Source organism: Aphelocoma coerulescens, chromosome 11 (assembly GCF_041296385.1).
Source record: "Aphelocoma coerulescens isolate FSJ_1873_10779 chromosome 11, UR_Acoe_1.0, whole genome shotgun sequence".
Lineage (NCBI taxonomy): Eukaryota > Metazoa > Chordata > Aves > Passeriformes > Corvidae > Aphelocoma > Aphelocoma coerulescens.
Window position 1 is genome coordinate 2087713 of NC_091025.1, and position 24616 is coordinate 2112328.

Genomic DNA, 24616 nt, shown 5'->3' on the forward strand with positions numbered 1-24616 from the left:
TGAATGGATTGTGATGTTGGTTTTTTTCATGTGGGAAAATTTTTTTAATGTGAGAAAAGCTTTGCCTGGGCTCTGTAATGTAACGCTGTAGAATGGCTGCAGTTTGGGTGCTCAGTTTGGGAAGGATGGGGGGGGCTCTTCACATTCCTGGAAAATTTTATCAGAAGAAAAAAAAAAAACGAAGCCCCCGGCCGTAGCGCCCTTTGTGCTGCTGTCTGCTGATTTTATTAAACTTTTATTAAACTGTCCATTTTCTTCAACTTTCCTTCGAATTCTACAAAGTGCAGCGCGTTTTCGCAGCCGCGCGGGCGCGGATCCTTGCGCGTGCGCAGATCGCTGGGGGGCGCTGCTCAGTGCGCATGCGCGGGAGGGGACGCATCACCGGTGATCCCTCCGCGAGCGGGACCGCATCACAAATAGTCCCTCCTGGCGGATCACTCCGCGTCGGGACGCATCACCCGTGATCCCTCCGCGGGCAGGACCGCATCACAAATAGTCCCTCCAGGCGGATCACTCCGCCTGCGCATGCGCAGAACCGCTGAGCCCTCTTCTGAACGGTACTGTGATGTTGGCTTTTCGCAGGTTCCGGAATTGTTATGAATGGATTGTGATGTTGGTTTTTTTCTTGTTCCTTAATGTGAGAAAAGCTTTGCCTGGGTTCTGTAATGTAACGCTGTAGAATGGCTGCGGTGTGGGTGCTCAGTTTGGGAAGGATGGGGGGGGCTCTTCACATTCCTGGAAAATTTTATCAGGAAAAAAAAAAAAAACGAAGCCCCCGGCCGTAGCGCCCTTTGTGCTGCAGTCTCCTAATTTTATTAAGCTTTTATTAAACTGTCCCTTTTCTTCAACTTTCCTTCGAATTCTACAAAGTGCAGCGCGTTTTCGCAGCCGCGCGGGCGCGGATCCTTGCGCGTGCGCAGATCGCTGCGGGGCGCTGCTCAGTGCGCATGCGCGGGCGGGGACGCATCACCGGCGATCCCTCCGCGGGCAGGGCCGCATCACAAATAGTCCCTCCTGGCGGATCACTCCGCGTCGGGACGCATCACCCGTGATCCCTCCGCGGGCGGGACCGCATCACAAATAGTCCCTCCAGGCGGATCACTCCGCATGCGCAGAACCGCTGAGCCCTCCGCGGGCGGGCCGCAGCACCGCTGATACAAGTATTTATAAATTCCAAAGAACTCGTTAACGCAGAAGAAAGCAAGTACGCTTCATGCTGGGTGGGAAACAGAGTCTAAGGGGATAAGAATTTTAAAGTTGTCCGAGACCCAAGGAAAGGAGCAAAGGGGAAACAAGAACGAGAAGGGCTGGGACCCCTGGAAGCATCGCCCCCTCCATTGCCGCCTGCCCCCCCCAAGCCCAGGCTCCTGTGGCGCCGCTCGCAGCTGCAGCGCCGCTCCTGAGCCCGAGGTCCCGCCTGTCCCGGCCCTCAGGCACCGCCCGCGGCTCCACCGCTTGGCCCAGCGGGGCGGCTCCGCCGGTAGCGCCGGTGTTCCCGCCGCCCCCTCCAGCCCCTGCGGGTCCAGCGGTAGCCCAGCCGCCGCTTTCGGTGTCCCTGTGCCCGTGCCCGGCCCGGCCTCGCTGGCGGCCCCAGTCCCGGCTCCGGCCCCGCTCCCGGTGTCCGCGGCCGTTCCAGCAGCCGCTGCCCCCGCAACCCGGAAGCAGCGCTCCCCCAGCCGCCGCAGTGCGCAGGCGCGAGGACGGAAGCGACCAATTGCAGGCGGCGGCGCGGCGGTGACGTCACAGGAGCTGTGAGGGGGGCCTCGGTCCGGGCCGAGCAGCCGCGGGAACCGGGAGCGCTTTTGGGGTCCGGGAGCGCTTTTGGGGTTGGGACTTGGACCGGGGGGGTCCCGGGGGCCACGCGGTGCCTTTGGTGGCCTTTAGGAGGGTCAAAGGAAAGAGTCTCCGGTTGTGAGCGAAAAATCTCCGTTGAGGGACACCCCGTGGAAGAGGCTGGCGCTGTGCTGGTGCCGGGTGAGTGTTCCAGGCTGGATCTGGTTGAGGGATGTGGGAGAGGCGGCTGCGATCCTGTCCGTGTCCTGGAGCTGGAGGTTCGGCCGCGGAGGTGTGGAAAACACTTACGGAGTTCTGTTGGGCTCCAGCTCCTGCCTTTCCAAGGCCATTCCTCTGCCATCAGAGGCCCTCCACAGACCCAGCAGTTGGTTGCATTCAGCTCCTTACCTATCCGTTCCCCTAATTCCACAAGCAGATTTTTTTTCCTCAATTTTGAGATTTCATTTTTTAAATTGTTGTTTGAGTTTCACATACATGTCTTGAATTGGGGTGGATACAGAGTTATATTGTTGTGCTGGCTTTGCCTCTTTATTTACTACTAGTTCTTTTACTAAGCTTGAGACTTCATTCCCAACAATAGATGTGAAACAAACCCATCTTCCTCCTTTTGGACATTTACTTCCCAACCTGCTACCACTCATTCCTAGCTTTTCTACAATCCAGTGCTTTTTCCCATTTTGCATACAGTTTCCTACTTTGGATGGGTTGTGACTGCTGACATGGGTACGTGCAATGAAAAAGGAGCCTGGGTGTTTTCCATGTCCAGCTTTGGGTAACACCCACGGCGTGGCTGTGTCGGTATCCCCAGAGGGAAGAGACAAAAGAGGAGTGAGGGATAAAGGAATAACAGAGCTGATAAAGGAATAACAGATATGGCTGATACCTCCACCCCCGTGCCTATGGGGCTGCTGCCCACAGCAGAGGTGTGTGACCTTCTTGGTGGCAGCTACAGTGGGCATTCGGCCTTGCCCTCTATTTCCTCGGCACTTCCTCTTCGCTGATTTCCAGGCAAATTGCTTTGGACACTTCTTAATTGTAGCTTCCCACCGTTCCTCAGGGATCTCCCATTCACCAGGCACCAGGAATTCCCATCCACAAAGCAAGGTTACTATTTCAGCTGTTCTTTGTTCTTCCTGGATGGGGAATACATTTGGTGTTCGACACTTCATGCAGTGAGAGCGTCGTTTTAGTGAACTACAGTACCAATATTTTTTACAGGCCAGTCATTTACATTTAACCCAGCCAGCATGTCCAGTACTGGGATGAATCAGACAGGGTATGTGGTATGGCACTGGTGGAGGTAGCAATTCCTCCTCCTTTTTGAACAAATCACAGGCTAAGGCCAGAATATGAGAACCCTCAGCCCGAAATAGTCCTGATCCTCCTGTTTGCAGTGGAAGGATTCCTCCCCAAGGAGGGTATCAGAGGGGTCTCAGGACTTGTCCAGGCAACACTTGAAACCACTGCTATAAGCTTGGCCTTATTTCCCAATCAGGTGTGGTTCTTGGTGTATCCCTTGGATCATTTGGGTTTTCCCAGTGCATTAACCCCCAGTTCCCTCTTCAGAGTTCCCTTGGTATCCCCAGGCTTAGATGTTCTAGTCCATAGTCCACTCCTCGGGTTCCTGCACGGGCCCTTTGATTCCGCTGCCGTGGATCCACCCTGGCTCCTCGGCCCGGATCGCTGCCTCAGCCGTCAGCAGCACCTGAACAGGACCTTCCCCTTGTGCAGCTAAAGATTGCTCTTTCCATGTTTGTACTAACACCCAGGGATTATGGATGTTATGGATTTTAAAGTTTAAAGGTGTGGTTTGAGGGATTATCCCTTGGAACCGCAAATCTTCAAGGCTCCTTGCAATTGTGTTGACATATTCTGTAACACTCATTGCCCTAATTCATAGGTAGCAGTTTCATGTTGGGTGTTCAAAAAGGGTAACCCAAGCTATAGGAAAAGGGCTCACAAAGGATGTCTGGACTTCAGGCAGCTCTCTTGAAAGCTGTTTATTGCACAGGCCAAGTCACAGCATTTCAGGGAGGGGGTATCCAGAGCCCGCCCCACAGCTGCCAGCCACAGCTTGTAGGCACACCTGAACCTTTCTGTTCAAGAGAGCATTGTACACCTTTCTTTGCTGAGCATCCCGAGACAAAACAACCAACAAGCACCATTCACAACACCTTTACATCTGCCTGTAACCTGTTTTAGCTCCTACCACCACCATAGCATACACATCCTATAGAACCCCGGAGTCACCACCATGCACTCACAAGAGCAAGCAAGCTACAATTCAAGCTCACAGTGGAACACTCTCAGACCTCTCTGCTTCCTGCCACATCAACATTCCTTGTCTTCCTGCCATAGCTCTCTTCCTGGCAAAAACACGTTTTCTGTTTACTTCTGCTCTTCCTGAGACCCACCCACCCGGTGAAAAACATGTCCTTGTCTGCAGTCACAGACCTCAGTCCTGAGCACAAAACTCTCCTTCCAACCCATCTCCACCCTTTGTCCTCTCACCCATTCAGTGATCAATGTTTCAGCAAACATCTCCCACTCTACATCAAAACCTGCTTTCATTTCTGTCCCATGCTCAGGCTCCCCACTCAGAGATCTCTCCGCTGAGCCCACACATCTGCAAAACTTTCTTACCAAACTTTCATCTCCAACACCAACCATCATTTCGTAAGGTGACACTCTCAGGTCTGACCTGGTTGTGTGTGAGCTCTCCATAAAGCCAGAGGTTGGCATTTTACCCATGACATTTGAGTTTCAATTATTCATGCAGTTAAGGTTCTCTTTAAAGTTTGTTTCATCCTCTCTACCCGTCCTGAGCTCTGTGGGTGCCATGGGCTATGTCGTTCTCATTTTATTCTTAAGGCTTGAGTTAGTTGCTGTAAAACTTTTGATGTACAGTGTGTCTATCTTCTTAATCATTCCATACCTAGGAATAATGTGTTCTAAGAGGGTTTTACATACTGCATTGGCTGTAGCTCTGACAGTGGGAACAGCTTCCACGCAATGGGGAAGATGGTCTGTTATTACTAACAAGAATTTCCACCTCTGCACTTGGGAGAGTTCAGTAAAGTCCACTTGGATACTTTGAAATGGTCGGAGAGCCAACTCAGACCTCCTGAAGTTGTTTTTCTCATCACCTTCTTATTTACTTTTTGGCAAACCATACATCTTTCAGTTATTTGTTTAGCCAACCCATAAATTCCAATGCACCCATAATTCCTTAGAAACTGATCACACAAAGCCTTAGTACCCCAAGGAGTTTTTGATGCATGTTTTCTAGTATTTTCCTGGTGAGTGACTTATGAAGTTAACTGCGTTCCGTCAGGAAGTTTCCATTTTCCACATTCATCTGGCTTTCCCCCCATTCTTACTTCATTCTTTTTCCTCTGTTTCACTGAATTTTGGAGTCTCCAATTTTTCACTCTTGGAGGTCAAAATGAACACAACCCTTTTTATCCCATTCTCTGCAGCATCCTCAGCCCCCCCGATCTGCCAAACTGCCTCCTCCCATCTCTGAGGCCATCCCCCCCGTGACCCCCCATCTGTACCACAGCTCTCTCTTCAGCAATTCCAATGCCTCTAAAACCTCCAAAACAAGTCTCCCATGCATCAGCCCCTTTCCCTCTGAACCAAGCAATCCCCTTCTTTCCCACATTTTCCCAAAGGCCTGCACCCCTCCAAAAGCATACCTTGAATCAGTAGATCTATTTCCCTTCTTGTGTGCTAAATATTCCAGTGTGCATAGTCCCCCCATCAACTAAAGCATACCCTGACATTCTTTTTCCTTGTACACATCTGGAAGAACCGACTACATCTATTATTTCCTTCGGAAAGGGCTCGTTCCGAGATGGAACGTTGGTGTTTTGCTTCTCCTTCCAGAGGAGCAGCAGAAGCGGTCGCTGCCAGGGGAACGGGGCAGGCGAGGGAGGGAGGGGGGTAGGAGGTGGGAATCCTGTCGGAGGCCGATTCCTCCAGGAGCGGGGGAGCAGAGGCGGAGGCTGCTGCCGGAGCCGCCCAGGGGACGAGCTCTTCGGGCCGCTACCGGAGCCCGGCCTGGAGCCTCGGCACGGGCACGCAGCAGCCACGGCCGCAGGACTCCGAGCTGCCCGCGGGCCCAAAGCCGGGTTCGATGGAGCCGCGGCAGAGAACGCAGCGGGGACAGCGGCTGCTGGAACGGCCGCGGACACCGGGAGCGGGGCCGGAGCCGGGACTGGGGCCGCCAGCGGGGCTGGGAGCTGTGGGGCGGAGAGCCGGGATAGGAACGGGCACAGGGACACCGAAAGCGGCGGGCTGGGAGCTGTGGGGCGGAGAGCCGGGATAGGAACGGGCACAGGGACACCGAAAGCGGCGGGCTGGGAGCTGTGGGGCGGAGAGCCGGGATAGGAACGGGCACAGGGACACCGAAAGCGGCGGGCTGGGAGCTGTGGGGCGGAGAGCCGGGATAGGAACGGGCACAGGGACACCGAAAGCGGCGGGCTGGGAGCTGTGGGGCGGAGAGCCGGGATAGGAACGGGCACAGGGACACCGAAAGCGGCGGCTGGGAGCTGTGGGGCGGAGAGCCGGGATCGGGATAGGAACGGGCACAGGGACACCGAAAGCGGCGGCTGGGAGCTGTGGGGCGGAGAGCCGGGCTAGGAACGGGCACAGGGACACCGAAAGCGGCGGGCTGGGAGCTGTGGGGCGGAGAGCCGGGCTGGGCACGGGCACAGGGACACCGAAAGCGGCGGCTGGGCTACCGCTGGACCCGCAGGGGCTGGAGGGGGCGGCGGGAACACCGGCGCTACCGGCGGAGCCGCCCCGCTGGGACAAGCGGTGGAGCCGCGGGCGGGGCCTGAGGGCCGGGACAGGCGGGACCTCGGGCTCAGGAGCGGCGCTGCAGCTGCGAGCGGCGCCACAGGAGCCTGGGCTTGGGGGGGGCAGGCGGCAATGGAGGGGGCGATGCTTCCAGGGGTCCCAGCCCTTCTCGTTCTTGTTTCCCCTTTGCTCCTTTCCTTGGGTCTCGGACAACTTTAAAATCTGTTTCCCACCCAGCATGAAGCGTACTTGCTTTCTTCTGCGTTAACGAGTTCTTTGGAATTTATAAATACTTGTATCAGCGGTGCTGCGGCCCGCCCGCGGAGGGCTCAGCGGTTCTGCGCATGCGCAGGCGGAGTGATCCGCCTGGAGGGACTATTTGTGATGCGGTCCTGCCCGCGGAGGGATCACGGGTGATGCGTCCCGACGCGGAGTGATCCGCCAGGAGGGACTATTTGTGATGCGGTCCCGCTCGCGGAGGGATCGCCGGTGATGCGTCCCCGCCCGCGCATGCGCACTGAGCAGCGCCCCCCAGATCTGCGCACGCGCAAGGATCCGCGCCCGCGCGGCTGCGAAAACGCGCTGCACTTTGTAGAATTCGAAGGAAAGTTGAAGAAAAGGGACAGTTTAATAAAAGCTTAATAAAATTAGGAGACAGCAGCACAAAGGGCGCTACGGCCGGGGGCTTCGCAGAGAGCCAAAGGCGCGCCTTTTTATCTAAAAAATAACAATTGCATAACATGCGAGAAGCCAACACCACAGTACATTTGTAACATCTTGCATGAATTAATAGTCCCGGGTAAAAATGGGAAGGAGGAAGTGAGAAGAAATGAAAACTATTCGTACTGATCAGATCCTTTTGGGGAATTGTTTGATGTCTGAGAAGAGAGCTGGAAGGGAACTAGCTTGTCTCAGACATTTTACCTTCTTCCTTTTTCCTTGGACGACAAGAGGACAAAAATGAGTTCCAGGATCTCTTTCCATTCTGTTGGCTGCACATTCCGTGTTTGATGTGGGTGCCACTGTAACTACACCATGAGCCAGAAGGCTTCTTCTAAAACCTTTTAACAAATGTAGAAGCTTTTGGCTTTGGCTGCTTTTGTTGTCCTGTGTTAATAATATATCAGGAGAAGGGAGAAGAGAATTCACCAGTATCTCAAGGCTGGCAAGAGCAGCAAATTAGGTGAAAATGTCCAATTGATCCCAGGAAACTGATCACGTCAAAGGAAAGCAAGATTAGATAAGGCTCACCTGACCCTCCCAGTGGGATTAGGGGAGAAAAAAATCCGAACCAATTCCTGAAACGTGTGCTAGGAGAGTGTGGACAAAATGCAGCACCCAGAAAGGAGTTTTATGTCAGTAACTCAGGGTGCTCTCTTCGAAGTTTTGCCTTGAGCTGCACGTTCCTATAAAAAGACACACCCAGCTTCAGGGCAAGCGGGGAGCAGTTTGTTTTTATTGCACCTCCCGGTAACGAGGTCCAGGGGGGGTTGGAATTGATTTGTGGACCAAGCAGAGCTGCTGTGTGAGCTGCCAGCTCCGAGCCTTTTCCAGGCGTTACGCTCCAGCTGCCCCGAGGATTCTGCCTCTCACATCCTACTGCTACTAATTTTCTCTCAAGCCCCTTTCTCTCTGGCTCTTCATGCTCTGCTGTATTTAGCAAATGAAATTCTCGCACCAGATTTCTGACGAGGAGCAGCTCTGGCTCTGAACTCCTGGTGTGATCTCCATGGTTGTGTTTGAGGAGTCTTTTGAGGAATCTTTCCTCCCTCTGTTTGATTCCTGGTGGGATTCAGCACTAATAAAGCCATGACCTGGCTTGGCAATGCTAAATCCAGATCTTTCCAATGGGTACATTTGTTTTTTTAAAGTCCAAGTGTTCTGTTTCGAAGCACCTTAACACTTTTTAGTGTGACCCTGATTATTTTCAGGGTTTGAGATAATCTTTTTGAACCAGTTAAGTGCCCAGATCCTGCCCTTCCTTCCTCAATTGCTCTACCTCAGGCTGTTGTTATGGTGCAACAGTTGTGCCTTTGTCCCCTGAAACTGTGGCCACTTAATTGGAGTGACCCTGGGCGGTAAAAGGAAGGAAATCTCCTTTTATCCCAGGGTAGGATAATTTTCCTGTAGGGAGTTCAGTGTGGCAGTGCAGCTCTTTGGTTTCACCATTTGCCCCAAGCCCTCCCTGCCTGGGGGAACATTTCCATCTCGGTTGTGCCATCTCTCTTTGCATGGGGCTGGGAGCAGCCTGGGATACTGGAAGGTGTCCCTGCCATGGCAGGGGTGGGACTGGATGAGCTTTAAGGTCCTTTCCCACCCAAACCATTCCATGATTTTATGATTCCATGATCTCAGTTGAACTCTGCAGTCTTTGCCGTCATCACACAGACTTCTAGCCACAAAAACACATCAGTGATGATTTTGCTGCAGAATGATACATTCCAAAATAAAGCTGGAAGGAATACCTACAGTTCTGGCAACAGGAAAAGGATTCTTTTACCTTTTGCTTGAATATATAATAATAATAAAAATGGTCCAGTCATCAAGTTTGAGATTTTTGTTCAGTGCTGTTCTTGCAGACACTTTTCTGAGGAGGACCCTGGAGAAAGACGGCAGCAGCTCAGATATTTTCTACTCATTAAAAGAAAAAAAATGTAATACAAAGACATCTTAAGGTTGCCTTTTAATTAAAAATAGAACTGCCTCAGCAGCACTGGGCTGTAGGTGCATCAATCTCCTTATCATTTATGAATGGATCTTTAAGAAAGCTTTTGTAACTTCTCCGTTTTTTAATTGCCTTTGCAATTCCCACTGCGATGGGAAGAATCACCAGTTAATCCAGCTTTCCCAACAAACCCAAAATTCAGCTTTTCTTAGGGAACTGCCAGGGTGTAACTGTTCAACTTCAGCTGCTCTGTAGCAGTCTCACACCCACTGAGTTCTCCATGCTTTGCTCCATTCAATCAGATTTTGTTCCTGGATATGTAAATCCCTTTTGAACACACTCACCGCCCTGTATCCACCAAAAGGGAAGTGGGATATTCCCTTCCCAGCAATCCAGTTAAAGTTCTCATAGACTTTATTTAAAGTTCTCACAGAGATTTACTTTGTTCAAGTATTGCCATGGAAGCTTTGTTAGAGAACAGTGAATTATCCACTCACAGTTAAGCTGTATCCATATTTACATCACATCACACCTATTTGTACTGACATAAAATGAATAAATTCCAGTTTCAGCACTGATCATTTCAAATACTTGGAAACAGGCTTAATGTAGATAAAAAAAAAAAAAAACTGCTGTGCTACAAAAAGAAGTTTACAGGGTTTTTTTGTTACATTTATTTTGCTGTTTCTTGAGTCCTGCATTTATGTGTAGTGGTTTAGCATCTCCTTAAGGCAGGCTGAGCTCAGCTGCAGGACAGATTTTGGAATTAATCTGGAAATGAACACAAAGGGTTTTCTGGGGTGGGGTTTTTTTTTTCAGTTTTAACTTTTCTGTTACAATGATTTTATTGACCTTGTGAATGTTAACTTGGGGAAAATAATTGTGTGCCTGCACATGTGTGTAAGGCAAGAGATGGGATGGAATCCCTGTGCCTTATTCTCTCAGGAATTCTCAGGAATTTCTGTGTGGAAAAATGATTTGATGGTTGGGTTAGAGCTGATTTTTGTGATGATTTTGCACAACTAAATTAAAGAGGAATTTTTGGGCTCTTTTGAGTGGCACAATACAAAAGGGTCAAAGCATATATTTGTGTTTTCCTTGCAGAAGAGTCACTTTATTACTAAATACTGCCCTGGGAGGCGTTCCTGGGGCAGCAAATCCCAGGAATGAAAGGCTGTTACAGGGATAATTCTGGGACAACTCCCTGGAAAGGGAGGAGAAGGTTTGGAGCACAGAGCTGTGTCTGTGCTGGCCTGACTTCCAGCTGCCTTTCAATGTTTCTCTGAAATGCTGCTCTTACCTTGTCCTTGGTGACTTCATAGTTGGGACAACTTCCTCTGGTGTTGGAATGTTTGAGCCCTGTTCCTACATTCCAGAACTTTCACTCTTCAGCTGTTCCTGACCACTTTTGTGCTGCCTTCTGTCAGCACAGAGGGGTCTCCCCTCGTTTTGAAAGCTCTAGATTTGGAGTTTGCTTTGATCTCCACAGGTTTTTAGAGGACTGGAATTCAGCTTTGGAGGAAGGCTCCCTTCATGCCTTTATCTGGGATGTTTTAACTTGTATTTCCTGGCACATCTTGGCTTTTTTTCCTTGGTGCATCTCGTTTCTGTGGCCTTTATTACATTGTGTATTTAATGTCTGGTACCTGCCTGATCATAAGTGACTGAAATCCCTGTCTCTGCAGACAACACCTGGATCAGGGAATGCTTTATTTTCCTGGGGTACAGGCCCTTTCCCCGAGTTTTCCCCTGATGTATAGAACCTTTCAGCTGCTGCATTTTACACTGTTACATTCGTGTGCAACTACAATAAAGGAACAGAGAAACCCGTGCCTGTATCTCGTTGTGTAATTAAGCTTTTCAAGTAAAAAAAAAAAATCAGATCTCCTGTCAAAGAATATACTCAAATTCCTCTTTGGGAATGCCCCAGTTCATTAGGAGTGGAGTCTGATCAGCTCTCAGATGTTCTGTGATACTTCCAAGCTCTGAAAGACTCTGCTGAACTGTGTTAGAATGAAAGCACAATGAGCTCTCTGTGCTGCTGTGCTGCTGAAGGGCATCTCATGATTGACCACATCCAGCTAGATGCCACAGGCCATCTCCAGCAGGATCCCAGGGTTTCAGGATCTCTGCTGAACTCCTTCACTGGACACTGCCCACTAAACTGGACCTGTCAGCTGAGCTCCTTCCTCTGTCCTGTCAAAGGCCTTGGCAAAACTGAGCCTTGAGCCCATGTGTGGTGTGACTCAGTGCTTGTGGCTACAAAAATGCTCTCAAATAACCCTAAAATACCCCTTTAAATAAATTAAATTACTGATATCAATTAAAAGTTAATGTAAGAGTGAATTTAGTTTAGATATTGGGAAGGAATCCTTCACTGTGAGGGTGGGGAGGTCCTGGCACAGGGTGCCCAGAGAAGCTGTGGATTCCCCATCCCTGGAAGCGTCCAAGGCCAGGTTGGACAGGGTTTGGAGCAACCTGGGACAGTGGAAGGTGTCAGGGTTGTAACTGGATGAGCTTTAATGTCCCTTCATCCCAAACCATTCCATGGTTCTATGAAAATTGAGTGAAATAAGCATTAATTTCTCTGTCTCCCAGCTGAGCCACACTTGGAGTCCAACTGTCACACAGACAGGTTTTGTTTAGCTGGATTAATCCAAAGAAGTTTCTTTTGATAGGGAAAACCAGGAGATTCTATTCCTGGTTAAGGAATCCCCCTAAAATAATTGTAGATGATGTTTACGGAAGGCTCCCCAACTCTGGGGAGGTGTGGGGTGGGCAGCCCATTTTCTTCTGGAGAAAGAGTGGCACAGGTCAGGAGTGAGGCCAGGTCTGCTCTTGTGACCATTTAATGGTTCTAGAAGCTGCCACCACTTCCATTTACCCAGGAAAACCAGCTCTGAGCTCTTTATCAGCACAGCCGAGGTGTTTGCTGAAGAAATGGGGGATTTGCTGCCAGCAGGGTGGCTGGATCAAGGCAGCTTTTCCAAAGAACTGGTTAAAAACATCCCCATCGCTCCTCACAAATGACCAATTTGCTCCTGCTCCTGCTCATTGTTTGTCCTCCTGACAAATCATTCCTTCCCTCCTCCTTTTTGATGTGCCAAACTCCGAGTGCCTGAGTGTTAGCACATGGAGAACTGATTGGATAATCAAATAGTCTTCAAAGATCCTGCGGAATAACTTGGGGGCCTGAGGAGAGGTAATGTTCATGGCCGGGTTGATAACAACACTCGGCATTTGGGAAGTGCTTTGAAGATATCAAGCACTCTGGGAACACACCCCAGTGCCAGGCTGGTGTTTTCTCAGGAGTACAAATGGAAAAACAATTGCAGAATTAACTTCCATGGATTAAGTTGCAAGAGAGTCAAGTATGTGCTGGGCTTGGAACAGGGCAGTTCAGTGGCTGCTGTTCCACTGCCTCTGGAGCCTGGGATTTCTGGGTTCTTGGCTGTGAGTCCAGTAAGAAATTCCCTTTTGGAAGAATAAGAACAGGATAAGTCTGTCCCATGCTTGTGAGAGTTCATGGAAATGCCTGTGTGGGTTCATGTCAGGTGTGAAATGCCCATGGTGGGATTCTTGGGGCCAGGAGTTGGACTTGATCCCTGTGGGGCTCTTCCAACTCGGGAGATCCTGGTTCTAGGTCATTATTGGCCTTGAGGAGCTTGGCCTGGAGCTCTGAAGTGAATCCCTTGATGAATGATTTTATTCCCCCAATACATAACTGAGTTTGAGCATTCCTCTGAAAACACCTGAAGCAAGTACTTAATTTCAATCCCAATCATGTGTGCTGGATCCTGATGTAACAAGGCTGACACAGGGATAATCCCAAATGTTGTAAGTACATGCTTCTTTTCCTGACTTTGTGGTCCTGTGAACATTTTACCTGGGATAAATCATGAAACGCAGTTCTAAAAATTGCCTGTAATGGTAAACCGGTAAGGTAAAAGAAAGGCTTTTGGGGCTACAGAAAAACCATGATAAATGTTTTGTTGTTTGTTTTTAATTAATTGTCAGAGTCTTTCCAGTCTCTTCAGGTCCCATTTCTCCTTGAAAACTGGAAGAACGTGCTCGGTGCCAAGGGAATTTCTGTCTTTGCTCTCTTCCTAAACCTGGATGTTTACATAAAGTCAGCCGCAGGTTTTTGAGCCCCTGAGCAGCCACTAGATGTCAGGTTCGGATTAGTGCTCCGAGGCTTGGGCTGGTTGGGATTCCTGGAATGGCGGGAAGCGGTCGTGATGGAAATGAAATGTAACTGAAATGTGCCCTTTCCCCCCAGAATGTCGATCTCACGTTTCCCTGGCGTTCTCTTGGATAAAACCTTCCACCCCACCTCCTGCCTGTCTGAAACGTGCACAGAGGAGGGTGCTCCGGGAGGAGGGACACCAACCTTGGGGTTTGGAGCTTGGGCTCCGCTCCTCGTGTGTCAGCACTCGCTGGGAAGCAGCTCCTCACAGGTACCACTTCCACTCTCAGAGGGAACGTTTGGAATCGGAGCTGCCAGGCTGGAGCCTCCGAGCTTCTCTCCTAGAGGGAGTATGAATTTGCTGAAGGATTGGCTCCTTGGGCATTATTGTAGCATCCAAGTGATTCTCCGTGGATGCACCTCTGCCTTGAGCGAGGCAGGCGCTGCCCTTTTTGCCTGCACGACTGCCAGATTGGTGAATTATTTTGTATTTTCGTTTTGCAAACAAGCGTTTTTGGTGACTTTGGCATCTGTCAGATTTGAGATTGGTGAATTATTTATTTTGCAGACAAGCCCTTTTGGCGATTTTGGTGTCTGACAGGAGGGGCTGATTCCTGCAGCACCTCTGCAGAGGTGCAGGTGATGCAGCGCCGGGGCCTTGCCCTGTGCTTGTGTACTTGGATGGAAAAGCCCAGCAGGATGGGGCTGGGGGGGGGGCTGGGAGAGGCAGGATCTGCGGGTTTGGACACACGCAGAGGGATCCGTTCTCCTTTACAGGATCACAGAGAACACACCGCCCTTGCCGGTGAGAGCACAGCGCTCATGCAGGGAGCAGAAGGGCCGCGGCGGGGAGCGAGCACGCCGCACCCGGCGCTGGGGCAGAGCCGCGGGGCGGCCCCTGGGCTCCTGCCGTCCCCTTTTGGGGCGCGGGGACGGTCGGAGGGGGCCGGGCGTAAGCCGGGGGCTGCACCATCCCCCCCGAGCTCCTGCCCTCCTCCTCCTCCTCCCCCCGGAACGGAGCCCGGCCCACCGCCGCCGGAACAAAAGGGGCGGCCGAAGGTGGCGGCGTGGCCGCTCCGCCGCTCCTCGGCTCCGCCACCATGTCTGCCAGCGGAGGCAGCTCCCCCGGCAACGCCGTGAAGAAGCGGAGCCCCGCCGGCTCGGCCGCCTCGCTGGCGCAGGAAGATGAGAAGCAGGCGATGGAGAAGATGCTGGAAGGGGCGCAGGAAAACGGCTGTGCCCGCTCGCCGTCGCCCTGCGGCTCGGCGGAGGGGGTGACCCTGCAGCGGAACATCACCCTGCTGAACGGCGTGGCCATCATCGTGGGCACCATCATCGGCTCCGGCATCTTCGTCACCCCCACGGGCGTGCTGCGGGAGGCCGGCTCGCCGGGGCTGTCGCTCGTGGTCTGGGCCGTGTGCGGAGCCTTCTCCATCGTGGGCGCGCTGTGCTACGCCGAGCTCGGCACCACCATCACCAAGTCCGGCGGAGACTACGCCTACATGCTGGAGGTGTACGGCTCCCTGCCCGCCTTCCTGAAGCTCTGGATAGAGCTGCTCATCATCCGGCCCTCCTCGCAGTACATCGTGGCTCTGGTGTTCGCCACGTACCTGCTCAAGCCCATCTTCCCCACGTGCCCCGTGCCCGATGAGGCTGCCAAGCTGGTGGCCTGTCTGTGTGTCCGTAAGTAGCCGCTCGTGGCTTTCAGCTGACAGGGGATGGGTTAGATGGGATATTGGAAGGAAATTCCTCCCTGTGAGGGTGGGGAGGGCCTGGCACATGTTTCTCTGAGGAGCTGTGGCTGCCCCTGCACCCCTGGAAGTGTCCAGCTTGGGCAGGGCTTGGAGCATCCTGGTCTGGTGGAAGGTGACCCTGCCCCATGGAACGGGATGGGCTCTAAATTCCCTTCCTGCCCAAGTCATTCCGTGATCTGATGACCCTCTGCAGGTTCCTGCTGCCCTGCTCCACGTGGTTCCTCATTCACCATCATCTCCCCAGCAGATATGCACCATCTCTCCTGTGATACTGTGGCTGCATGCTGCCTCCATTTTTTTGGCTGTTTTGAATAGCCACAGCAGAAAATATGGCCCCATCCGTAAAAAATTGAGCAAAAAAATCCCCAAATGCCAGCTGTGAGCTAGTGAGGCTCTCTGATTCCCGACAGCGCAGCGAGCAGCGTGTGGTAAATGCAGCGTGCTTTTTTCCTGGGAGCTGGGATAGGATTTCTTGTGCTCTCCATCAGGACTGTGCCCGGGCAGGGTAAAAGCCCCTTGTGCCGAGGCTCTGCAGGGCCGGGATGGGCGTTGATGTGCGGGTTTGGGCGAGGGGAACAATTATCTCTTCACCAGCAGCCGGTGCTGAACACGCCCCTGAGCTGCTTTCAGCACCACTTGCGAGAGGAGATATTTCCCGGCCGTGTGTGCACTGACACCGAGCTCAAAACTCGCTTTGGTGGGGTTTCTTTTCTCTAGCAAACGTTCTGTCTCTGAGGCGTTGCCGTGCAGACAAGTTCAGTCACGGTGGGATGAATTCAGGAGCAAGGGTGCCAACCTGGGCACACAGAGCCCTGCCAGGGCACACAGCTCTCTCTCCTGCTGCAGTTTTTATCACTGGTAGTTTGGGCTCTGCAGTTTTGTCACTCAACTCCTATTTTTCGTTCCTGTGGTGACTGCGAAGTCACCCCGTTGAAATTCTCAATCCTTTAAATACAGGACTGTGTCCTGCCTTTCCCTCCTCGTTTCCCGTTCAATCCGTTCTGCTCCGCTGGAATGTAATGCCTTTATAAAGATGTTCATTGGGAGAGGATATAATTTCGTGTGGGATTTATAAAGCATTTATTCACTGTGCAAAACCACAGCCAGGTGATCTCCGTACTTTTGCATTTTGGGTGATGAAGAGGAGGCTGCTCGCTCGTGCTGCTCTTTCCCAGGGGATTGTGTGAGATTCCTTCCCTCTCTGAGGATCTCAGGCATCCCAAAGCTGCAGCACATGGTCGTTATGGGAAGATATATTGTCTGGAAATGTCTCATAGCCGACCTGACCCAGGCTTTGGGAGGTAAATTATATGGCTAATTATAGGATTGATAACAGGCAGGGCAGTGGGTTGTGCTTTCTTCAGGCAAAGATTGAAATTTCTCAGTCCTCAGCTGAATTTTTAGGAATATAAAGGTACCTAGGTGGGCACGTGCATTTCCATCCAAGTTTCTTACAGCGTGGAGGGTGTTTATTAGGGAAATGTGGTCATTTAACTAAGAAAGCTGTAACGTGGTCAGGGAATAGTGCTGCTGATGGGTGTCTTGCCTTTTGGAAATCTGATTTTCGAGCTTTCCTGCCAGCGTGCACTGTGGTTTCCTCAGGGACACACAGGAGAGGGGCATGGATTCATGTGGCATTTGTGTTCCTTGCTGAAAAACCAAGGAATTGGGGCATAATTTAGGATTTTCAAAGTTTTGCTGTGCAAGCACAGATTGGAGCTGGCAAAGCCTTTGAGGACGTGTTCCTAGCCGTGACTTTTTGTCTGCAGGATCATTCCCAAAACTGGTCTCTGTGCCCATTTTACTGATCAAAACCCAGTGCAGGGTTAAACAGACCTGCCCGTGTTGGGATCTGTGCACTGATGGGGGATTTGCAGCATGAAACTCTTTGAAGCCAGGTCTCATTCCCATTTATCCTTCTCCAAGAAGTGTCTCCAGCCTTCCTTTGGTAGCAATTAGGAGTTTGCCTGTGGCAGAATTTGTTCTTGAACCTTTATCCTGAAATGCCAAGGCAAGAGTTTGGAGTTCTCCAGATCTGCATCATTCCCATGTGTTTCTCCTTTAAACTCTGCTCCCCCCTGCACTGCTGGCACTTGCTTTGTTTATGCTTTGGGTTAAATTTGGGGTTGTCTCCTTTGCTCCAAGAGGTTTGTTCATCCTGCAGCGCCTTCAGCAAGGCAGCTCTCTGGAACTTTGATTTTTGGAACCTGGATTTTTGGAATCAGCTTTTCATCTCGCCGGTGCCAAAACCACACCGTGGCCCAGGAACAATAAATGAAGTAAATCTGCTCCAAGGGCTCAGGGAGTCACACAACACTTGTGGGGACTAACAAACAGCTTTGTTCAAACACCAACTGCCCAGGGAGAGACTTTTTATTCCTTTCAAAAGCTCTAGAGTAGAAAAAAATGACCTATTTGTGCCTAGGCTGTAGCACATACATTAATGAGTTACCTCAGGACGGGGGAGAGCAGCTTGGGAAGCAGCAGAGGAATTTGGGACCTGGGGCTGGAATACAGTAGCCAAAATCCAGCCTTGCAGAACAGTCCCAGCTCTATTCCTTGCACAGTTTGTATCTCCACACCAAATGCACTTGGCTGCACAGTTTTTTGTAGTAAGAGGAGGAATAACAAGTTATTTGTTTCCACTTTGCTGCTGTTGAACAGTTGAATAAATCATGTGTTGTTCAGTATTTGCCACCATGAACTTTAGAGACGGAATTAGTGCATTAAGAGAATCTAAATCACAGGCTTGAGTGAAAGGAAAAAACGGTTGGAAGAGGGAATTTAGTTCCCCTGAAAGGTGCTGAGGAAAACAAGGTGGGTGGTAAGGAGAATTTAACTACAAATAAGTATTTTTTTGCTCTGGAGATTGTAATCTACACACAGTTGGTATGCAGGGCTTCTTTCATGGGCACTGGGAGTGCCTGTGGTGTTTGCCAAATAAAGGCTGGGAATCCACTACAGGGAAGTGTTCCTGGAGCAGGATGGGTCAGGCTGTTCATCCTTAGCCTGGCTCATTTTATGTTCCCCAAAGATTTGGCTGAAGGCTTTCCAGGCTGCAGGTTACTTGGGTGATTCAGAAACTGGAACGTGTTTTTTACCTGTGAGATTGGATGGTTGGTACTTTAAAACTGATCAGTCAGAGCAGCAAATGCCAAGGGACAGCAAACACAAAATCCATCCAAGTGTTTGGAACACAAGGATTGAAAGTTTGGGAAGCAGAATTTGTGCATTTGTGTGAAAACCCAGCAATAATTTGAATTCTCTCACTTCTGAACTCATCTAAACCAGTTTTCCCCTCCTATAGTGGGTGGAGGGACAGTTATTAGATCTTGAATTTGCATATTTGATGATCTATATTACAGTGTCGGTACTGGACGTGGCAAAGCATTAAACCATGGATTCCATGCTCTGTCTCAGGTGTGAGGGGATCAGGCTTTCTTTCCCATCCTGCTGCCAGGATGTGAACATTCTTCAATTCAAACTGATAAACCCTAACAAAAATCATTAAAACTCACCAAGGCACCGTGTGTGTTCCAGAGAGGGCTCAGGGATGGAAAGGGTTAAACTGATCTATTAAAGATACCCTGGCTATTCCTCATTTCCCCCTGGTAATTTGCAGATTTCCTGCTTGCACAGAGGCACCTTCCCAGCTGTTTGGGCTGTGGCACAGTAAGTTGGATCAGGGAGACAAGGGATGAAGCTGCTCCCAGCCCTGAGCTGGTTCTTGGTGTTGCACAAGTGCCTGAGCTGTTCATCCCACACATCCTCACACCCCGAGTGCCCCACACAGCTTCCAGAATTCCCTGATTTCCTGACAGTAAGATCTGCCCCGCAGTGGAAAACTGGGATTGGGCTCGATAATGCCTGTGGATCCCTTCCAGCAGGATATTCTGTTGTGTATCATTTTATTCTTGCTCTTCAGTGTCAAGTCAGCAGTTTTGAGTTTGCTTCTGAATTCTTGTCTCACGTGTTAATTAGGTATGCAAATCTGGCTCTAATCACCCCACCACAGCAATATTTGCTACTTCCAAAGCCAGAGAATTTTAATCTTCCTCAAAATTTATCTGAACTTCCTTCCCTGCTTCTGAACTCTACTGTTGGGCACTCCTCCTGCAGGCGTGGAATTCCAGGGGAATGCTGATGAATTCCTCATTTGTCTCTTTTGTTTTGAGCAGCTGGAGAGTGGAAGAGTGAGCAGCAGCCAGGGCAGAGCTGAGCCAGGTCTAAGAGCCCTTGTCCTGTGGAAGTGCCTGACACTCCTCTGAGGAACCTGGGAGTCGGGAGGAGAAGGAATCCAGTCCAGGGTAGCTGCCAAGTTGTCTGGAAGGGAATATCCAGTGGCAGCATTCCACCCAGGAATCACAGATTCCGTGGGAAGCAGGAATGTCTTTATTTGACATTAAGGTTTTGCTTCCAGGCTTGCCAGGCTCAGCTCTTTGTCCAGGTGTGTGCAGGGCAGAGGAGGTGGATTTTCACCTCATCAGGTGTTAACTGGTGAAAAGCAAAGCCAAAACACACCCAGGGCCTGTCTGTCTGAGATGGGTTCATGCTGCAGCATTGCTGCTTTTAATTCATCAGTCGGGACAAGCTGGGTGTGAAGCTTTGAAGATTTATTGCTTCTCTTCCAGAAAGGGGGGATTAAGAGACTAAAGCTCCATCAGCAAATTGCCCTCGTTGGAGTGGAGTGGAAGGAAGGGGTCTGTGGAATCCCTGCTGGATGGCAAGGGCTGCAAGGCTGAGGTTGCTTTTTTAATCTGTGTTTAATTAGAGCAGCATTAATGAAAACAGGCTCTGACACTCGCAGGACTCTCCAGAAATCAGTGAGGGCTTGGAGGGCTCTTGAAACACACAGTGAGCAGCCACTGCAATTCCAGCACCCCTCTCCTGGCTCTCACAACAATTATCCCATTAAATGTTCCTGTGTTTGGATGATTTATGTTATCACTGAGATCATTCAGAACCTTTCTCCTCCGGCATGAACAAATTGGGAAGGTTTGTGTGGAAAACCCCTCCAGGGTCAGCCTCATTCAAAGCAGCATCACTTGTTTGGAGTATTCCAAGAGTCTCATAGTCCCAAGGTCCAGAGATGGCCAATCCAAGGGGTGGGAAAGCCACTTTTTCCAGCCAGGATGCAGAGCTGAATTCTGTGCACATAAAATACCAGCAAGTGCTGCTCAGTGTTGGGAAGGTGAGGTGAGCATGGAGGAGATGTTTAGCTTGGGATGGGTAATTTGCTGGGAATGGAAGAAATAGGGAGAAAGAGCTTTTCCATATCTTTTCTCTCTATATTTTGTTTGTCTTCCTGTTGTAAAATGTCCTGTTTGTGGAACTGCTGTGTCATGTCCTCTGGAAACCTTGGCAGGAAATCACAAGCTTCTTCCTAAGGAGACAAAATAGCAACTCCTGCCTCTAGGTAGGAGCCACCTGTCCCATAATGACAGTGGGATACTCCGACACAGGAAAACTCCACAGAATTCATTATGGGATGTTGGTACCGCAGGAATAGGGGTGTTGTACAGATTTGACCTGTTCAAGGTGTCTGGGGTTGTTTGTTGGGACATCCAGAGCTCCTGGTCTCAGGGTAGATTTGGAGCTGATCCCTTTTTTTAAACTCCTTGGTAGGGCAGTTTGCCTTCTCCTTTGCTTTCTTCTTTGTTGATGCACCATTCCCTGATTGCTGTTTTGGGAAGAGGAACAAAAAGGGAATTGGAAAGCGTTGCCAGCTGTGTTGATTATTATAAGGAGATTTTAATATAGACACGTTTGTTCTGGGGCCAAGTGCTTTCCAACTGCCTCGTGTGCCCCCAGGCCTCTGCCTTTCCTGACTGATTGCCCTGGGTGTTAAGTTTCTCCAGAGATTTGTCCCTGCAGAAATATCTGCAAAGTTTTTCCCTCTGCTTTTACCCTTCCCCACCTTGCAGGGCACAAAAGTCTTCAATCAATACCTGTCAGCTTGAAATTCCTGATGCATTTTCTGCCTGTGACCTTGCCTGTCTCATGTTGGACTGTGCAGCTGGAAACACCTGAGACTTTAGGGAGGCACTGTGGCATCCCAGCCACTGGAATATAAAATTGGTATGGGTTTCTTGCCTTGGTGAATTGATTTTCCCATGGTTTTAACCCACTCTAGTCAGTATAACTTAATTTTTCCTTTGTCCTATGTGGATTAACTCTTTTCCAACCTCTGGTGGGCTCAGGCAGCAATTCCCTAAAAGCCATGGGGTGTTCTGTGCCTGTTCCATGTGCTCTGCCATCCCTGGGATTTGTTCCTTGGTCCCACAGGCTCAGCTTGTCCTGTCTCTGCCTGAAACCTGCTTTCAGCATGGTTGGTAGGAGAGAAAACTGCTGGTCTGTCACCTGCCCTTCATGGGAAGGGAAAGGAGCAGCCTTTGCTGTGGGATGAGGAAGGGAAAGGAGCTGGATTCTGGGAGTAATTGTGAGGGAAAATCAACATCAGCCAGTGGCAGGTGGTAAATGGGAGAGCATCATCTTACAGTGGCAAGGGCCAGGCACTTGGGAAATGTGAGTTACAGACACAGTTATGCATGGTAGAACAGTTCACATTCCTTGTTTTCCTGGCAGGAAAGCTGATGGAGGGGGTTTCCCTTCATTTTCCCTTTATTTTCCACAACTTCCCAACCTGCTGTGCGTTTTCACTGGGTCCTGTAGTACCACAGACAGGAGTCTCTGGGGAATTCAGAGCAAGTTAATGAGTTTAGTCCTCTAAAGGCAGCTACTTCCAGACATTTATCCCTGTTCCAGAGGTGTTTGTGGAATTACACAGGCAGCCCCACAGGTCAGGCCCAGGGAACCCTACAGGAGGTGAAATTAAGGACAGGGGGGACATTGTGCAAGTGTGTGTGACCCCACAGGCAGCACCTCAGGAATTCCTGTGCTCATTCCAGGAGCATTTCACCTGCAGAGCTGCTGAGGATCTTGGGTTGAGCAAGCTCCTGTCACCCCCAGGCAGTTCCATGTGGGGCTGGGATTGGACCTTTGCTCCATCTCCCCTCGGTTATCCCGGGAAGGCTGCAGCCCTGCCTGTTTGACAGGAATCTTGCCAAGGCTGTTGCATCAGAAGTGGCAGGCCCAGGTTTTCCTGTGCCCGGCTCCATTCCCACTGTTTGCTCTGGGCATAGCCTCAGCTCTCCCCCATCCTGCCTTTCCCCTGGAGCTGTTGTTCCATGCATTTGTCTTGGATGTGTTCTAGGTGGGATTGAGCAGTTTCTCTGGCTGCTTTGCAGGCATTTTTTCCTGTTGTCATCTAGGAATGGTGTCTGGGAAGGAACTTGGGAGGCAACTTCAAAGGGATACAGCCATAAAATGAGAACTGGGGGGGGTAAAGTCCTGGGTCTGATGTTTGTCCTTGTTCCTGTCCGGAATGGGGAATTCCCTGGCTGTGCAGGTGAGTGCCAGTGGAGCAGGTTCAGTGAGATGCCTGAAGCCAGTGCAGGACAGAGGAAATATTGAAGCTTGTTGCCTTTAGAAAGCCAGATTTCCCTCTGAAAGCCTCTGGCTTCCCTTGTGGCTTGAGTTAATCTTGGAATGAGGCTGGGCTGGAGCAGTCCTCGGAGGGGTGAAGGGATGCCCCTGGAGAGCAAAAACCACTGCCAGAGTGGTAAGTGATAAGTAAGTCAAGCTAGATGAGATGTAAGGGAAACATTTGTTATTGTGAGGGTGGGCAGGCCCTGGCACAGGGTGCCCAGAGCAGCTGTGGCTGCCTCTGGATCCTTGGAAGTGCCCAAGGCCAGGCTGGAATGGACTTGGAGCACCCTGGGAGAGTGGAAGGTGTCCCTGCCCATGGGACTGGAACAAGATGAGCTTTAATGTTCCTTCCAACCCAAACCAGTCTGGGATTCTATGAAAAGTCCCCCCCGTCTATCTGCCATCCCTTCAGCTTTCTAACACTTATTATCCCAATTATGTAAAGCTTTGGAGAGGGGCTGCTGGCTCAGCACGGCCATGGCACGTCAGGTCATGCTGAAATCCCTGTTCCTAGAATGATTCCTGATGGGTTACTCCAAAGCTCTGCCTGGCTGCTGTCTGACAGGGCTGGAGCCTTAGGAAAACACTGCAGGAATTAGGGCAGCACAGCCTGATCTCTGTATCACTGCCCTGATTTATGGTGGAGCTGTGCAGCTTTGCCGTGTTTTTCCTGGAGCAGTTCAGCCGAGGTGAGGGAGCTCTGCCAGGAGGATCCCGCAGCCCCTGCGTGGTGGGGCAGCATCTGGGATCAAAGCATCCAAACTCGCTGCTTTCAGAAATCCCAGCCTCCTGAGAAGCTCAGCAGCCACTGGAATTTATCCTGGAGTTTTATGGAGAAGGCTCTCATCCTGTTTGCTGTCTGCAGGATTCTTCCTGATGGGCGACACTGGGGGATTTTTGGCCATTCCTATGTTGGAAGTATTGAAGTGGAGTAACTCCACCGTGCTCCTTTAGGAAAGACAAATATTATTGTAAAGTGGGAAAAGCAAAGCAGAGGGAATGTGACTGCAAGGGCTCTGACTCACAACCATGGCAGAAACTTCCAGCCCTGTTTACTCTGTGATCCCAAAGTGTTTTCTCATTTTTAGGGAGCCTGTTTAGCTGGCACTGATGGGGTTTTGGGGCTGAACATGGATACTTGGACAGTGTAAGAAAGTTTTTCCTTTTATTTTCACCGCCACGCTCCAGGGGACTCTGTACAGAACCAGGACATGGCAAACAGCCCCTAAGAATCAGTGTTGAAGTGGGGGTGAAGCAGTTACTGTCACAGACCCAGAATGCCTAAATGGGGCAGGGAATGTCACTGTCACACCTCTCAGGGCTGTCCTCACCACAGGAGCAGCAGCAGCGTGGTTTTAGACGTGTGAGCACATCCTTTAAATATCCCTCTGTAAACAAGGGCAGATTTATTTTTAGCATAATTGCTGGTCAAAGGGAATCCTGGCCCCAAGGCTCCCTGCCCATGAGGATTCACTGGAGGTGCCTTCAGGGATGAGGTGGGAGTTCTGCTGGGTGACATTCCCTGTGTTTCCTTGTCCCCTGTAGCACTGTAAGGTCACTTGGTTAAGCTGTGTTTCCTCCTCCCTGCTGTCTGACCCTGTCCCTTGCCCTGTCCCCGGAGGCAGATGTGTCCCTGTGTGGTGACAGAGCTGTGACCCCACAAGCACAGGGCTGCTCCAGGGGCTGAGAACCCTCAGGCCTGGCCCTGGTGTGTCTGTCCCTGTCCCTTATCTCCCAGAGCAGCGCAGGGCCCTGGCACTGGGACAGTGGTGTGGCACAACTGTCACCACAATCGCTCACCCCTGCTGCTGGCCAGAGCCCAGCTCGTGCTGTCCTGTAACTCCAGCACGGCTCTGCTTCCTCAAAAACAGCTCAGGGTCATTTCAGTCTCAGGCACACTCCCAAAGGGGCTCCAAGGGCACGATA

General features: G+C 50.8%; 1 protein-coding gene across 1 annotated transcript in view; it reads left to right on the top strand.

Moving 5' to 3' along the window:
* Nucleotides 1-14507: 14507 nt before the first annotated feature.
* Nucleotides 14508-24616, top strand: part of SLC7A5 (solute carrier family 7 member 5) — a 29600-nt gene continuing 19491 nt past the window's right edge. Inside the window, exon 1 of the mRNA XM_069026520.1 lies at nucleotides 14508-15131. Coding sequence (XP_068882621.1) covers nucleotides 14549-15131 — 583 coding nt within the window. The 5' untranslated portion in view covers nucleotides 14508-14548. The remainder of the gene's footprint in view (nucleotides 15132-24616) is intronic.